At 35.4% G+C, this 16,960-nt stretch overlaps 1 protein-coding gene across 1 annotated transcript in view; it reads right to left on the reverse strand.

Moving 5' to 3' along the window:
* Positions 1-905: 905 nt before the first annotated feature.
* The window catches only part of LOC117330460 (probable helicase with zinc finger domain), a 44,766-nt gene continuing 28,711 nt past the window's right edge, over positions 906-16,960 (reverse strand). The window contains exons 18-24 of the mRNA XM_033888757.1: positions 16,441-16,559; positions 15,841-16,134; positions 15,524-15,634; positions 12,867-12,942; positions 12,203-12,398; positions 11,493-11,784; positions 906-11,168 (exon numbers count right to left, since the gene is read on the reverse strand). Coding sequence (XP_033744648.1) covers positions 9,675-11,168; positions 11,493-11,784; positions 12,203-12,398; positions 12,867-12,942; positions 15,524-15,634; positions 15,841-16,134; positions 16,441-16,559 — 2,582 coding nt within the window. The 3' untranslated portion in view covers positions 906-9,674. The remainder of the gene's footprint in view (positions 11,169-11,492; positions 11,785-12,202; positions 12,399-12,866; positions 12,943-15,523; positions 15,635-15,840; positions 16,135-16,440; positions 16,560-16,960) is intronic.

The following is a 16,960-nucleotide window of genomic DNA, read 5'->3' on the forward strand; positions in this document are numbered from 1 at the left end:
AATTTGAGAGAGATCCCTTCGTTACTTTCTGAGAAATAGGGATAACAAGATTTTTTTTTACAGAGGGACAGTGATACGGACAAGATCGACTTATGTGGTGAAATGCTTTGTCTGTGAACTTGTGGAGTGCAAGGCACAAGTTTTAATTTGATATGGACATCACATATCAATTCCGTTCATTCCGTTGCTAAAAAGCACGTGCGCAGTGAGGTTTAATGATGAATTATGGTAAAAAACACAAATTTACATTAAATTTCATCTCCTATAGGCGACGAAAATATTTGCACGGAATGAATCTTTAATTCACCCCACAAGTATATCTGAGGGCGAACTTGATTCCGACGTGGCGGTGGCAAGGCAGCAAGGGGGCAAGGGGCAAAATGACTTGATTGTGTCCCGAATATGCATGCGTTCGATGTTTACAATACTTTGAAATATGTTTATTCATATATGAGTATATGAAATAAATAAAAATAAATGTTTTGGTCTATGTCGACCATATTGCAATTGAGCTGCTTTGCTTGAATGTACGTGCCATTGGCAAGCTCAAAACCGCACAAACGGCAAGCTAGAATCAAGTTCGCCCCATGTGAGTGTTGACTGACAGACAGACTACGACACAGGGCAATTTAAATAGTCCACCATCTGACGATGGTAGGCTAAAAATCTATTCACATACATTGTACATACTTACCAACCTAAGAAAGTATTTCATAAGGTCATTTCATTAAAGACCAGGTTTGGGGTATAAATATTGACCCATCAAAAAGGTCTATAGCACTTCACCCCAAGTACATTTAACATTTTCTAGAAGAAGCTGTTTAAAACGAAAAGCTTATTGATGACGGATGCTCACTGGCATTTTGTCCCATGTGAAGTGAAGAATGAAAAAGTCAATAAACAGATTAAACGTGCAAGAGTTTTTAATATACCACTACAACTACTACAGTGTGAGTTTACTAAGTTGATGTAACAGACTGAACATTTTCTCTGTTCTCCCCTCCTAGTTACGTTTCGGAGTCAACACACCCTTTACCCACAATCTCGCAACTCTCTAAAATTATAATTTTCCAAAGATCTCAACGACGTAAACTTTTTTCAAGAAGAAATCAAGAAATCAAACACCAAAATGAATTATGGTAAGTTAACATAAACGTTGCTGAGAGAGATGGTGGAAGGATGATCACCGAGACCCGTGACTACCAGAGGGAACAGGAAAATGGCTGCCACACCATTTAACAGTCCATAACTGGAAATATATAAACACAAGGAATTTTCCATAAAAACCTACTGAACCTTACTTACAACTTTATATACAAGCTATACATAACATATTTATCTATATTTATATATGTATTACCTTTAGTACAAATCTTTAGAAAATGGCTGTGTTGCAACATTTCAATAGTCACCGACTTTGAAAAAATCACAAATTCACTCCAATATTTATTCTGTAATAAGCCCATGCCAGTGGATCAACACATCAAATTTAACTCCAAGTTAAAGTTAGAGCATGAGCTTATTGCAAGACAATGGTACAACATATATTAATATTTTGACCAATCTGCAATAGATATGGATAGGCTTGTTATCAAACATGGCTTATTACCAAATAAATATGTATGTTCTTATCATTTTGTTCAGTACTCTTGTGAGATACATTTCCTAATGCCTAAATACAGTACAAAATTAAATTCATATTTTCTATGAGATGGGTATGTTTTCTCTTTTCTGGCTGTAAACATGGTTGCACCAGGGAACCATGGAACTGATGAAATATGTTTAGTTTCCATGGAAACCCTGTTACATGTATTACCAGGTCACACCTGTATTACACAAGCAAGCAATGACACAATAATATTGCTATTTTAGGATAATATCCGATCAAAATATATCAGCTTATGGGGTATCATATATATATACTACCAAACAGATCAAAAGATTTATAAACAAACTAGTTTTTAGTTTGAAATGATCTTAATGATAGAATTGATTGACATTCAACATATCAGTTAAGAACATAGACAAGCGTGCCTTGACATAGAATTTATCAAATTACAAGCTTATTGGTGATTAGTATATGAAAGTTAATTGATTGCTTTAGATTCGAATCCTACAAAAATGTTCACCTTATATGGAATATACAAAACCATGTTGAATACTTTCATGTGTTACTCGTCTCTTCCTGAGTAGAAAATAAAACCCACACATGACATATGTCCCTTGTAAAGTAACATATAATTTCACATACCATATACATGTCTCTCGTCAAGTAAACAATAATTTCACATACCATATACATGTATCTTGCCAAGTAACATATCATTTTACAAACCATATGTCTTCTGTCAAGTACATACCACTTCACATACATGCCTTGTCAAGTAACATATTATTTCACATACTATATATGTCCCTTGTCAGGTAACATATTATTTCACATACCATATATGTCCCTTGTCAGGTAACATATCATTTCACATACCATATATGTCCCTTGACAGGTAAAATATCATTTCACTTACCATAAATGTCCCTTGTCAGGTAAAATATTATTTCACATTTCACTTGTTTAGTAACACACAAAATTATTCAATCACACATGGTGTAGTAAAATGTACAATATTTTTTTCCCAACATGTGGTGACATTAAACACCTTTGTTATAAAAGTTTTATTTTCTTCAACGTCAGAGCTCTGATAAAGAAACTTCTTTCTATTCTACCAAGTTAGAAAAAATGCCAAGTCTGTGTGTGGCAAACACCCTGTTGATAGTTTTTACATGTATTCTGATGATGGCATTTGTGAATGGAAAATGTGGTCACTGTATGATAACATTATTTTACAGGAACTGAATCATCAACTTTAACTACCTTTTAATCTATATAAGTGGTTCTAGCCCAAGCGTCAGTGGTGACCCAATTTCTAACAAAGTCTTTTCTATGTAAAATTGTTTGTCATTTAAGGTTTGTAAACGAGGACAATGTCTACCTCAAACAACTTTGTCAAATAAAATCTAGTACAGGTAGTAAAATAATTATAAAAGTTTTTTCAATAAAACTTGGTTTGTTTCTGATCTATATTGTTTAACACAACACCTACCACCTGCAGTCAGCATATTGCTACAAAAGATTAAAGCCGGACTATTTTCAACCTAAGACATTCTATACAATATTTACATATTAAGTCAATCACAGCAAAGCCAATATAACTTGTTTTTTTCCTTTTGTATGGTAAAATGTACATGGATGTCATTTCACAATGGCTGGATGACAAATATTAATTATCTATCAATAATGGCCATGACGTTTAAAAAGAAATTTTGATTTTGATCAATATCACTTTTTTCCCCCATAAATTCCAATGGTTGAATAATGTATGATTGATGTTTTTTGGTTGGTAACAATGCAAAGCAGAGACAATAACAATATGTAAAATCAATACATTCTTTACATAACACTTGACAAACTCAGTAATATTTACTAGAGGTTGACATTTCATTAGTGAAAAAATCACACAAACTATTAAGTAGTAGTATATATAAATCTGGACCATCTGTTGCTGGTTTACAGGTTTTACCTCTTCTCAACAGTTTGGGTCATATGAGAGCACGGCCAGTCACTGTAATTCACCAGCCATAAGCTAATATGAGAAAGAAGCCAGTATTGCTACTAATGCATCGTAAAGTTGATCTGGATGCTGAGCAGAATACCTCTTCATTCCAACATGAGTTTAAATAAGCTAGGTTGATTCATCTGAAGAAATAAATGGAGCCCTTCATGCCATCATGCTACTGACCCCATCCCATGATCATGGTCCTCTTGGTTGTTGAAAAAAAGTAGTTTAAAGGGAAATGTTGACACAGGATGGACAGATGAGAAATGCTGTACCATCAGTTGACTTGCTCTTTGGCAGGTGAGGTAAAAAATCAAATGTTCTTGAATTTGCTAATGAAATGTATCCCATGTTTTCATGGACACAAAAAGTTAACTTGTTAAAAAGAAGTTACTTGAAGCAACATCTCCACATAAGTATGTTGGTAATACGTTTGTATTGATTTTGAAAAACTTGTATACTGCAAACCAGGTTACCTTTTGTGTGAAGTCCAATGCATTAAATACTTGTATTAATATTCCAAAGGAAAACAGGTATATTTTTCTTTCTTTTTTCTCTCAATGATACAACAATTAAACCATTGCTGTACAAAGGGCAATAACTGTAATTTATAATCTATGCCAGGTTCCCTTCGAAGCTGGTTTTATCTATATATCTATATACATGTATATAGGTTATTATATAGTCACCATCTTGATTCCTTGTAGAATCTCAATAACCTATCAAATTTGCCATCTAGACATAACATTCAAAAACAAACATTTCACAAAATAAAAAAAAATGCCTATTTTTCTTCTGTAAACCAAATCATATTTATCCTGCAATAAGTCCAGAGGACCAACCTGTAAACTTGACTCAAAGTAGGGCGTTTAGCCTTATACTGCAGGACTATGAGCATTTTTATTTGTACATGTACTGCAGACATGAGATCACTGCCGGATAAATATGACAGTATCTGGATGAAAAGGGTAACACATGCATACAAAAAGTACACTGAACCTTGTGAAACAAACACATTGTTCAAAATATATTATATTGCATACACATTAATCTGAACAAGTGTTGGTGTTGAGTACAGCAGGAAAAACCTTAGTGTGTCAGTGTAGTGGAACCTTTTATACAGATTTACAAGACACCTTTGGAAACTAATACATGTATGAGTGTCTGATAACATGTTGAATACCTGGACTGTGACAGGAATGCTGCTTCAGATGGATTGGAAATAGAAAGCAATATTAAGCAGATTATAAAAAACATATCATTTCAGTTCTAAAAAGAAAAATATGCTCTACCAGAAAATTGAGATATTTCTAAAACTAAAAATAAACCTGAGCAAGAATATGACATGGTCACTAACTTGGTGTGACCCAGAGACCAGAGACTTGTAAAAAAATAATTATACAATTTATATTTCGTATTTCCTAAAGGATGTGTTTTTTCCTGAAGATACTTGAGGATAACTGTAAACAAATAAGAAACAACTCTAATTAAGATAGCACAACAACCAAAGTTCTTCAACCTCAATATCCCACGTCTAACTACCAACAGACGATCATGGAAAACACAAGTAATTTCATTTTAATAATTTTGTCTTCTATTATTACCTTAAAATGTGGGTCTACACAATTCATCTGATAATAAATCTAATTAAATGAGACAGATTCACATGAAATTTCCCAGTTGATTGAAGTATTAACAGAGAAAAAGGTCTTGAATAATAAAGCTTTTTATAATAGCTAAAACTGAAAATTGATACGAAATTCACAACTGTTTTCATTTATTTTCTTTGTTTCAACAGACTTAAAAGGAACAGAAATAAAATCTAAAGGTAACGACGACAAGAGGTCCAACCTGATACATAGGTCATGTACATGTACAGAGGTCAAACCTGAAATGTTAAGTTCACAAAGACCAAACCAATAGGTCAAATCTGACAGGTAAACTTCAGAGGATAAATCTGACAGGTAAACTTCAGAGGATAAATCTGACAGGTAAACTTCAGAGGATAAATCTGACAGGTAAACTTCAGAGGATAAATCTGACAGGATAAACTTAGAGGATAAATCTGACAGATAAACTTCAGAGGATAAATCTGACAGGTAAACTTCAGAGGATAAATCTGACAGGTAAACTTCAGAGGATAAATCTGACAGGCAAAATGCGGAGGAAAATCTGATGGGTAAAATTCACAGAGGTCAAATCTGACACGTAAATTTCAAAGAGGTCAAATCTTATGGGGCAAGTTCATAGATGTCAAATCTAAAAGATCCGATTCATCAGTATCTAATGTTTCAATGTGTGAGGTAGGAAAAGATTGTAATCACGTTCAAAGTAATTAAAAACAAAATCTATCTTTTTATTAAATTAATCAATAGAATTAATCACAAATTTACTAACTAATGTATTGAAAAGAAGGTAAGATCTAAGTAAATTAAATCAATGTTAAACCTTGTGTTCCTCAAAGTAACATCACATTACAATCTTCTGATGACCACAAACTCATCTGAAGGCAATACTTCATTCTATACACACACTGAGTGGATGTGAATCTAAAGGTAAAAATTCAAAACTTCAATGCCTACAATACATTTGTAGTTTACCAGAAAACTTATGTTGAAAATTGAACTAACAAAACAGTAAACTATTTTTAACAAATATATTCCAATAAATGCTGAAACTTTTGAAGACCAAAACTGATATTTGACTTTTAAGTTATAACCAACTTAAATGCAAAGATTTAAAAACAAAAACAAAAAAAACCCAAAACATTAACAAGATACTATACTGTTTAAAATACAACACAAATCACTTATCAAATGGATCACAGTAAAAGTTCATTGAAGTATCCCATTTATCCTGTAAATATGGGGAGAAAATTACAAATGTCGCTACTGTGGTACATTCAAGCTTCCTTCTTCAGTAAACTGAAACGTTCTGATAGATTTTGTGTAACAAGGACAAATAAATAAGTTTATATGTGTATGCAAAAGACCGGCTCTGATACCCACATCTCTAACATCCGTGTTTAGGTTTCAAAGTACTTGGATCTGTAAAGTTTTGAAATAGGTATTATTTTTCATAACAGCCAAATTCCAAGCCCCTGTGAGTGTATTGTTTCACCAATAAACTTTCAATCCAGGGCATATTTATTCAGATATATATGGTAATCATTAAACGTTTTAATCAAAATATTTTGAATTACAATTCTAACAAAAATAAAGTCACAAAGCCTTAAAACAACCAGAACAGGAATAAAAGGATTTGATGAATGAAATATTCGTGAAAAATTCTTATTAAGATAATTACCCCGGTAGTCAACAGATCAGTCATGCAAAAACTTTGATAGATCTTTTACTTTGAAGTTTTCAGAGAGGATCTTACATTTAATACAAAAGAACTGCAACTTAATATTCAGATGGTATCCTTTTCAAAGTTCATATCTAACAGAAGAAAATACAACCATTATTAAACCCAAACCCTCTGTATTCCACCACAAGTCCTGTGCATAACCAAATCATTTTTTTAGCATTGCAGGTGTTCCTTAGACATTTTAAACTGTCTAGGTATTTGTGCAAATACTGATTTCCGTGTCATCATTTCAGCAACATCTAAATGAAAATTTAACAGGCTGATATTATTCAACATATATGTGAAAACATGAAACACAAAAGAGCACTTTTCTGCTGAAATATAGTATACAATAGCACCCTCTTTAATGCTACTTCAAATTCAAATGAAACTGAAGAACAAAAAATGAACATCCAGTAAATTTATATGTACAATGTTCAGTGACAGAGTTGCTATCTATTATCCATGGGAGACAGTATTAGAATCTTCCTCCACATATATATATATTTATTCTCTAGAGTTTGACTTTTTTTATCATATAAATGTATAATTAAAAAGTGCACTGTGAAAATAGTTCATTGACATTGAAACTAACAAAATAACAACCAACTCTGACAGAAATAGCATGGCTCCTTGAATGACCTTGTCAGCAAGCTGACATGTACCCTGTTCTGCATCTATTATCCTAATAGTATAGAACTTTTCTAATACAACAATATACATTACCAAGTATAACATATAGCCACAATAGCCAGGTACCATATTTATCCTGTAATAGCTCAGGGGCCCCAATACATAAACTTTGACTCAAAGTAGTGGGTGGGCTTTCTATAGGATAATGAAACAATTTGTAATCATATCTACTGAACTGCAATAGACATGTGTGAGTTTATTTCCCAACATGTATTTACTGCCTCGTTAATACAGCGGTTTTGTATTAAACAAATGGCACACCTGTCCTTATCTTAAAGACAAATTTAACTTACTATTATACTTTAACAGTGAATACAAAAATATAAAGCTTTATAACTGACCATAAAATGGTATTTTGCTAATTAAATTTTCTAAGAGTGTTGTTGTGCTGTAATATTTGTCTCAAATCATATCTTCCTTAGTGTGTTACTGACAACATAAATTATAACTTGCAATTGGCCAATTTATAGGACAAGCAAGTTAATTACCTCAGAACTGAAGCTACTTTTTACGAATCAAAAAAGCAATCAATGCAGATATATATATGAAGATATATTAAAAACTAATTAAAAAAAAATCTTTGTTAGTCTAGTTATATAGATAATTGTTACTAAATATACATGTATTTATATATTCACACCACACATAACAAAATGTAGCAATGATTATCATAGTACATGTGCATATAACAAATATAAGAAAAACACAGTTTTTATTACATCAATTTGGATAAAACCCTATCAAACTAAAAAGAGCTATTGAATTGACATTAGCTACACCTGACTATGAATCATGCTTGGTCTGAAAACATATATGCCAGCAAGTCACAGTTAAAAGGATGTTTCCATCTGATGGCTAGATGCATTAATTTTAATTTTTGAGGCTAAAATTTATGTATTTAGTTTCACTAAATTAAATAAAAAAATCAACAAGTGCTAATCACAATATATACATATACACCTGAGTGATTGACAAATATGCATGAATGTACCCAAATTTACAAACCTTGTCAACCAGCGACTAAGGGCAGACAACTCTGTAGTCTGGTGAAATAAGCCAAGTATGAAAGTTAGTAATAGCAATTATGTCAGTTGATGTACAACACAAAGAACATGCCTCTCCAGCCCCATATTGATATCACAATAATTCAAGATCAGATAACTTCGTAAAATGTATCAGGAAGCTGTGCCAGTGATAACATAATCTGATCAGCCAGTGATCAAATGTGAAACAAAAAGTAATCGGAAAGATTGAAGATTTTGTTCCTATTGTTTCAACTAGTCAGAGAAGATAAATTTAATATAAAATTATAACTGTTACCACCGTTTTACAGTGATCAACCGAAAATGAAATTGCCAACAAAATACTTTGCTATTAAAGCTAGCCTGCAGTACCTACTCACTGTAAATTAACTTTTCCAGTCATTAATGCAGTCAATCATTGTGTTATTTGCATCACAAAATAACACTAATTCAGTTATATTCTAGAAAGGCCATCATCAAACACCTGATTTTTTAATCCTGAGAATTACAAGTAGTAACAGTAAAGATTTCTAGCCAGAACCTGCAAGATCAGGTTAAGTTTCTACGATTAAAATACCTAAAACCTATGTCACACGACACTTAACACTGACTGAAGCTTATACAAACAATCTTGTGTTACAGCAGATTCAAAAAATATTTACAGTCTGTAAAAAGCAAGCAACAGGGATGATTGGCCTGTTGTCACACTTACCACAGTTCATTTACAAAAATAAATGTGCTCTCATTGACAAGTCTGCTATGTAATTAAATCATTCAATTTCTTCTTCCTCTTCCAAAATAGAAATACTATATCTACATTCATCTTTAATATGACAGTGACATACTTTCTGTCTTAACTGTGAATGTAACTACACACATAAAACTACTACTTTCTACAGGTAAATCTACACACATTAAAGGAACATATTTGTGATAACTTTGCATCCCTATTGACACCAATTAGCTTTGTTACTCATTTGAAGGTTTTCTTATATATCTATGAGAAATACTTGTAAGTTCTCTGTTTTTCAGTTGAAGCATTGATGTTCAGGTTTCTCAAAATCCCCAGTGGGTCTGTATCGATATCAGTTCCCGGCGAGATAAAGCCAGCAGGAGTGTGTGGTGTCTGTGGTTCTAGAAGATTTGGATCAATGTCATTTGTAGCTGCAGGAAGTCGACGACGTAGCATGCCAGCGTATGTTGGTTTTTGATCTGAACCAGGAGGACTAGAAGGGGGTGATCCAGATGATTCCGAGGTTTCTGTTGAGGACTGTTGAGGAATATTCAAATGAAGTTTACGTGTAGCGGCCATGGTCTTAGTAGTACGGGAACTGAAAAACGTGCTGCTCTCTGATTTTGACTGTCTGTTCCATTGTTCTTCCTCTTCAGCTGATTCATGCCCTTCTTCAATTGTCTCGTCGATCATCTTCACCAAGTCTGTAATTTCTGTTGGGGTTTCCAAGTCTTCACTAAACTGTCGACTAAATCCTGTCTCTAGCCGAAGTCCGACAGGAGTTCGCTTCGTTTTTTCTTTCTTTACTACATCATTCATATCTCCATTTTGACCAGGCATAATCATATCACCAAATCCACTACTGTAGGGAGTAGACAACACCAGTCCACTATCAGCAGTTGTAGGAACCTGCCTTTGAGCAGATGCAATCACCCTCGCAAGAGGGCTATTTGCAGATCCTCTTCTCTCTTGGTGCTCCAATGCTGGACTTGAGGATTTTAGGTAACCTGCTTCAATTTTCTGTGATGCTTTAGGATCGATGGTGGTACCCATGTCTTGTGAGACTTGTGGCGATTCTGTCCGTTGTGGTGTACTTGGACGGGAACTGTTTGTTGGGGTGGCTGTTCGTGGGAACAGATGAATCGGCACATGACGGACATTTGGAAGGAGCTGAATCTGTTGACTTGCAACTGATGAACCTGGAGATGTGGCTGGTGATCCGGAACGACCTTGAGAGGATACAGGAGAGGATGTCTGAGAGCTGCGCTTGTCTTCTGCATCATCCAGCCCCACGGGGGCATAATGTGGACGTAGGATTGGGTAAAACTGACTGGGATGCTGTGGTCCAAGGGGATGTAACACTGGTCCCCGTGGGAGCTGCTGGTTGATTAGAACTCGGGGGTCTTCCGGCATGTAGAAGTATCCCCCATAGTGTTGTGGGTAGAAGTACATCTGTTGACAGGCTGCTGACATACGCTGAGGCATATACATTATCTGCCGTCCACGTTGGGTCATTGATGGCAATTTCTTTCCAGGTATAATGACATCAGGTTGTGAGGGGTCAACCTTGACCTTGTCCTTATCTCCTGGCCTGACCTTGGGGATGGCCAGTGGAGATGCATGACGTGGGTGATAGCCTCGTACAGGAGCTCTACCTTGTGCTGGAGAGCCGAGGATGTGGGGAACACCCTGTCTGTTGTATACAACATGAGGAATGAGACCTGGGTAAGGTACCGGCATATACGGATGAGGAAACATCTGAAAGGAGAATTATCAGTCAGGTTCAAAATATGTTTAACGAAATCCCACATAATGTTCTTAACACTCATTCCAAAAGAGTTCTTTGTAAAATTGTAAGACATCTCTTATAATTGGTAATTAGAATTTGTAAGTATTCAAGGTTGCACATATACAACACTCATTTTCAATCTACCTGGAACACCATTTCAAGACTGTTCTATGGTAGTCAATGTACTCCTCTATGGCAGTTTTAAAGATAAGATATTAATCGAAATATGGTCTTTTTGACAATTTAATTTTGACAACATTAAAGAAAACAATAAATACTAAGAGCACTATTACCTGTTGATGAGCTAACTGCTGCCCCGGATATGTTACCCTTGGACCCATGTAATACTGCGGGTGCTGAGCGGCACCATGGTAACTGGTTGGTGAGCCTGAAGCTCCTTGCTGGGCAATATCTGGTGCTATAGCATGAAAAAGTCTATTGGGTACAAACTCAGGGGCAAGTGGATTGAGAATGAACGTCTTCCTCATGTCTGCCGAGGTCAGCTGAGCCTTCAGCTGGGTCCAGGTTGTACCAAATAAACTGTTGTTATCCTGACAGATTTCTAAATAGTACTCCCAAATTTTCCTGTTAAAGAGAAAACAAAATATGATGTACTGTAGTTTTGCCATTGTCTTCAAACATAACATCAAACGGATGCTCAGTCCTTTGTCCATAAACAATTCACAAAAATATTTTTTTATGCAAATTCTCCAATACACCTGGATTACTATTTGTAAAATCATCAACACTATAAATTACATTATGCATCACATGTCCATGGATTCCATATTTGTTTAATAATCGTCCAGCATTAGAGGTTGACCATGATTAAGATGTTGCTGTCAAGTGATTGGTCTCTAAATTTGAAGACCCTGTTGGGAGGCCTTGCATAAATGTATGTTTATGGCTTTTAGATCCAAAGCTTTAAGTGTCCTGCGATTAGTCCACTCCTACTTATGAGTTAGCTCCCTTGGCCTATTACAGGATGAATACCATAACTTACCGGCTCTTGCCAACAAGACAGAGAGAGACTGGATCCCCAATCACCATGACAAGGGATTGAGCACGGGTGATGGCAGTGTTGAGGAGCTTGATATCGGACAGGAAGCCATAATTGACAACATCCTCCTGTATAGTGTCGGCGCTACAGCTGTGACGAGTGCGTACAGTCGACAGAATCACTACGCGGAACTGCTTTCCTGTGGACATTAATAAGTACATATTTAATGATTAATTACTATAACAGTAAGGCACATCGCCAGCAAGCTATTATTGTCACAAAAATTAACAAAAGACCAATATAATAATAAAACAATATTAGTCTGAGAACAACCATCCCAAGTAATATACAATTGCAAAAATATTTTAGATTATGTAAATATTGAGCAAATAAGACCTATCAAAGTATAAGATGAATGAAATTGCTGGTTCCATAACAGGAGAGCATTGCCTTACTCATCTCCTTCACAGTGGGCTGTATTACTGTCACACTCAAAATCAATAACATCATGACCACAAAAAAATTAGTTTGACAAATACATGTAAAGTATTGAACAAATCTTGAGATAAGTTAGTAACTAGTTCACTGCCTACGTTACTCCACCTTTTGCTAGGATTAGTCCTACAGACTTTAGTCAGTGTTCCGTTGGCGTTAATTTTGAGATTACCTTGTACATTAAACACCCTTTCCACTTTGATATTGTACATTTTCCTTTTCCGTAACTCTGATCGGATGTGGAACACCTGCAAAAGAAATTATAAATTAATAGAAATTTGATAACAAAACCCACCCTTTTGAACTTTCTTCCCTGATACTACTCTCTATATCACTTCAATCCTCATGCTAGTTACTCCTCCCCTTAGGTCTTCTTCCCTCGCTCTATTTACACCTGAACCCATGTCTTTGATAACAGGCATTGTTGGTGATCACAAACCTCATGGGCTGGTATTTCATGAAGCATCGTTATAAAAGAAGCTCTAAAAAAGGTTTATATAGGATTAAATGATCTTAAATGAGCCTCCATTTCATATAAGATTTTATGAAACAAGTCTTAGCAAGCTATTGCTACCGCATTTGAGAGATGAGGGTGAAATGCATTTTTATCAAAGGGAAACGGAGCCATTTTGTTGTACCGTTCACGATTCATGACGTCACATCATTGTCAATATTTTAATGTCACAATTGATTTCCTTCAGTCACTGGCACAGAAAAACGCTCCTGCCTATATTACACTAGTGACATATATAGCAATACAAGGGACCAAGGGGAACCTACTTATGAAATTTGAGAAAGATCCATTCAGTACTTTGAGAAATAGAGATAACAAACTTCAATTGTCAAAATCCAAGACGGCGGTCTGTCGGCCATATTGTTTTCCAATTGATCTCAAAATGCAATAAGCATAACGAGGCACCAAGGGGAACCTCCATCTGAAATTTGAGAAAGATCCCTTCAGTACTTTCTCAGAAATAGCGATAACAAACTTCAATTGTCAAAATCCAAGATGGCTGTCTGTCGGCCATGTTATTTTCAGATTGGTCTCAAAATGCAACATGCATAACCAGGCACCAAGGGAAACTTACATATGAAATTTGAGAAAGATCCATTCAGTACTTTCTCAGAAATAGTGATAACAAACTTCAATTGTCAAAATCCAAGATGGCTGCCTGTCGGCCATGTTGTTTTCAGATTGGTCTCAAAACGCAATATGCATAACTAGGCACCAAGGGGAACCTTCATATGAAATTTGAGAAAGATCCATTCAGTACTTTCTCAGAAATAGTGATAACAAACTTCAATTGTCAAAATCCAAGATGGCTGCCTGTCGGCCATGTTGTTTTCAGATTGGTCTCAAAACGCAATATGCCTAACTAGGCACCAAGGGAATCTTACATATGAAATTTCAGAAAGATCCCTTAAGTACTTTCTCAGAAATAGTGATAACAAACTTCAATTGTCAAAATCCAAGATGGCTGTCTGTCGGCCATGTTGTTTTCGGATTGGTCTCAAAACGCAATATGCATAACCAGGCACCAAGGGAAACCTACATATGAAATTTCAGAAAGATCCATTTAGTACTTTCTCAGAAATAGTGATCAAAATCCAAATGGGCTGTGCCTGTTTTTCAGGTTAAGCCAACTGGATCTTGCTTTGGATTTCGTATTTTCAGAATAGATAACCAATTTATTTAAAAACCAATGGGTTCCGGGCCCTTGTTTAATTTCAATTGCAAACAACTAAAGCCAAGGGAACCTAAATGAATTTTAAAGCTCATGATTTCCAAATAGGGCCCCAAAATTCATTGTCAAATTTTAAAAGGTCCGTCGGCTTTTTCGATTGGGCTCAAAACCAATAATAATAACCACAAGGGAAACCCCTTTTTCAAAATCTTCAAACATTCTCAGAAAGCGATAACAAAATTCAATTGTCAAAATCCAGATCTCCTGGGAATTTTTTCTTGGTCTCAAAACGCAATATGCTACTAGACAGGGAATCTTTTAATTTGGAAAATTTAGACTTTTTAAATGCGAACCCCCATTGTTGAGAAAGTCCGGGGTGAAGGCAGGCTTTCATGTCAAACGGCAAAGCCATAATGCCCAAGGTTTCATATTTTCAAAAATTAAAAAACACAATAACAGAAATCTGTGTCAAAATACATCCCGAAAGTTTATATGGTCCGATTTTAACCCGGCCCCAAAAAATTCTTGAAAAAAAACCCCTTTTAAAACAAAAAGGCCCTAACAACAAAAATATAACATGTGAGAATTCACTAATAACAGGCCAATTACGCGATGAATTTAATTTTACAAATCAAAAGAAATTGTTATTATGAGTACAGTATGTCTATAGGATCCTTGACAAATTCTCGAAATCTTAACATTACTTACGACCATAAAAAAGTGACATTTAAATTCCAATATTAAGACAAGGATAGACTCATGGAAAATGAAATTATCAGAGAAATGGCCCAATTCATAATTTCTAAAGAAATACATTGTTTTATTGGAAAATTTTGGTAAAACTGCAAATATTTGATCAGAGCTATTTCAGTAAAATATTTACCCAACTGGAGGACTCCAAGCATGTCAAACAGGAACGACCCATAGATGTGACTTAATTCAAACAATACCATGATAATAAGTTGTGTTTTCTCCAGTGTGTACCATGCACAATTACTGGAGTCTTCCCATTGGATAAATAGTTTACTAGAATAGGCCTAGACCTTTTTTTCTTTTTTCAAAACTCCAAGACCAGACAGTTAAGTTTGCATATTCCAACACTGGTTTTCAGAGCGGTCACAGAATTTTATCATTAAGACTTTACCTGGTCAGTATAAGGGGTGAGCACTCCGATTGAGCCCTCCCCTAACTCGCCCCACTCTGAGCTTGGCCATGTTCTTACAAGATGATCCACACGGTCAATCACTTCATGTACCTACAAATATAACAATTTACTAATGCCATTACAACTACTGCTATTTAAACCCTAGTTCATATCCAGGAAATTTTGAGTAGAGGTACAGTACTACAGATATCCATTGTAACGATTTTAATTGGTTTCTCACAATAATGTACATTAAGAAATATCCAATATCATTTTAGATAATATAACAGCGAGGATGTAGGCCTTCTCTGACATACCTCAGCAATGTTGTAGAAACCGATACTGTTTTCATGCTGGACCTCTTCACCGCGGGCAGAGTAGAAGGTGAGAGGGTAGTAGAGGGGATGACAGGGCTGCTCACTGCTGGCTGTTAGCTGACTGTCGTAAAACAAGTCGGAGGTGAAGTCGATGATTGCTGAATGTGATCGGTAATTTTCACACAGCATTACTTTACAGGGGACATCATCCGGGTACAACTCATGTAGACGCTCCAGCATTGACTTTTGGAACCCTTGCTGTCGTCCCAGGTCAGAGTATATTTCAGGACTCAGCTGGAAAAGCAATACAAATTTCAATGTCGAAAGTTTTCCCTTACTCTTAGAAAATTTAATTTTAAAACAGATTAATTATTAACTGAAGATAGGGGAGAACATGTTGATAAATGTACAAAGTGCAAGCCTCTCACACTTGATGCCAAAATCATGGCCTATATTTAACAGGATATGATAAAAAAGTTTCCAATGGAGTCGATGCTATATTAAATTTCCTAGTATTTTTAATGTAGTTTCATTGGTACAATATTCAATTGAACTTCTTCCCGATGTAGATCTGCTATATGAATGAGTGATGAGACTTACCTGCATGTGGTCCCCCGCCAGTACAACACGAGTGTAAGGTCCACATAGAGACAGGGGTATGAGACTATCACTTTCCATGGCCTGGGCTGCCTCGTCCAGGAATATGTGGGTGAAAAATCCTGCAATAAAGGAATCGTGAAGAGTCACAATAGAGTAGCATCATCATTTTATGTAGCATAACAGTGTTGCAAATTGATGATGTCATCAATTTCAACACACATTTCCTGGGAGAACAATGGCCAAACTCATGTTAGATTCTACTAATATGAATCAAGCCAAACATTTACACTCAAGTTGAGATAGCCCTGAACATAGAGCAGACCCATGTAAGATTCTAGTATTTTGAATCAGGCCTCCTGCTGACCAGCCGAACTCTTACAATTGGTTTGAAATATCCCTATCCATGGAATAGGCCAACATATTATTCTATTATTCTGAATTAGGCCTTGTGATGGCCAGCCCGACTCTTACACTTGGTTTGAAATATCCATGTCTATCAGTCAGTATTCTCTTGCATTTG

Source organism: Pecten maximus, chromosome 1 (assembly GCF_902652985.1).
Source record: "Pecten maximus chromosome 1, xPecMax1.1, whole genome shotgun sequence".
In the NCBI taxonomy this organism is placed as follows: Eukaryota; Metazoa; Mollusca; class Bivalvia; order Pectinida; family Pectinidae; genus Pecten; species Pecten maximus.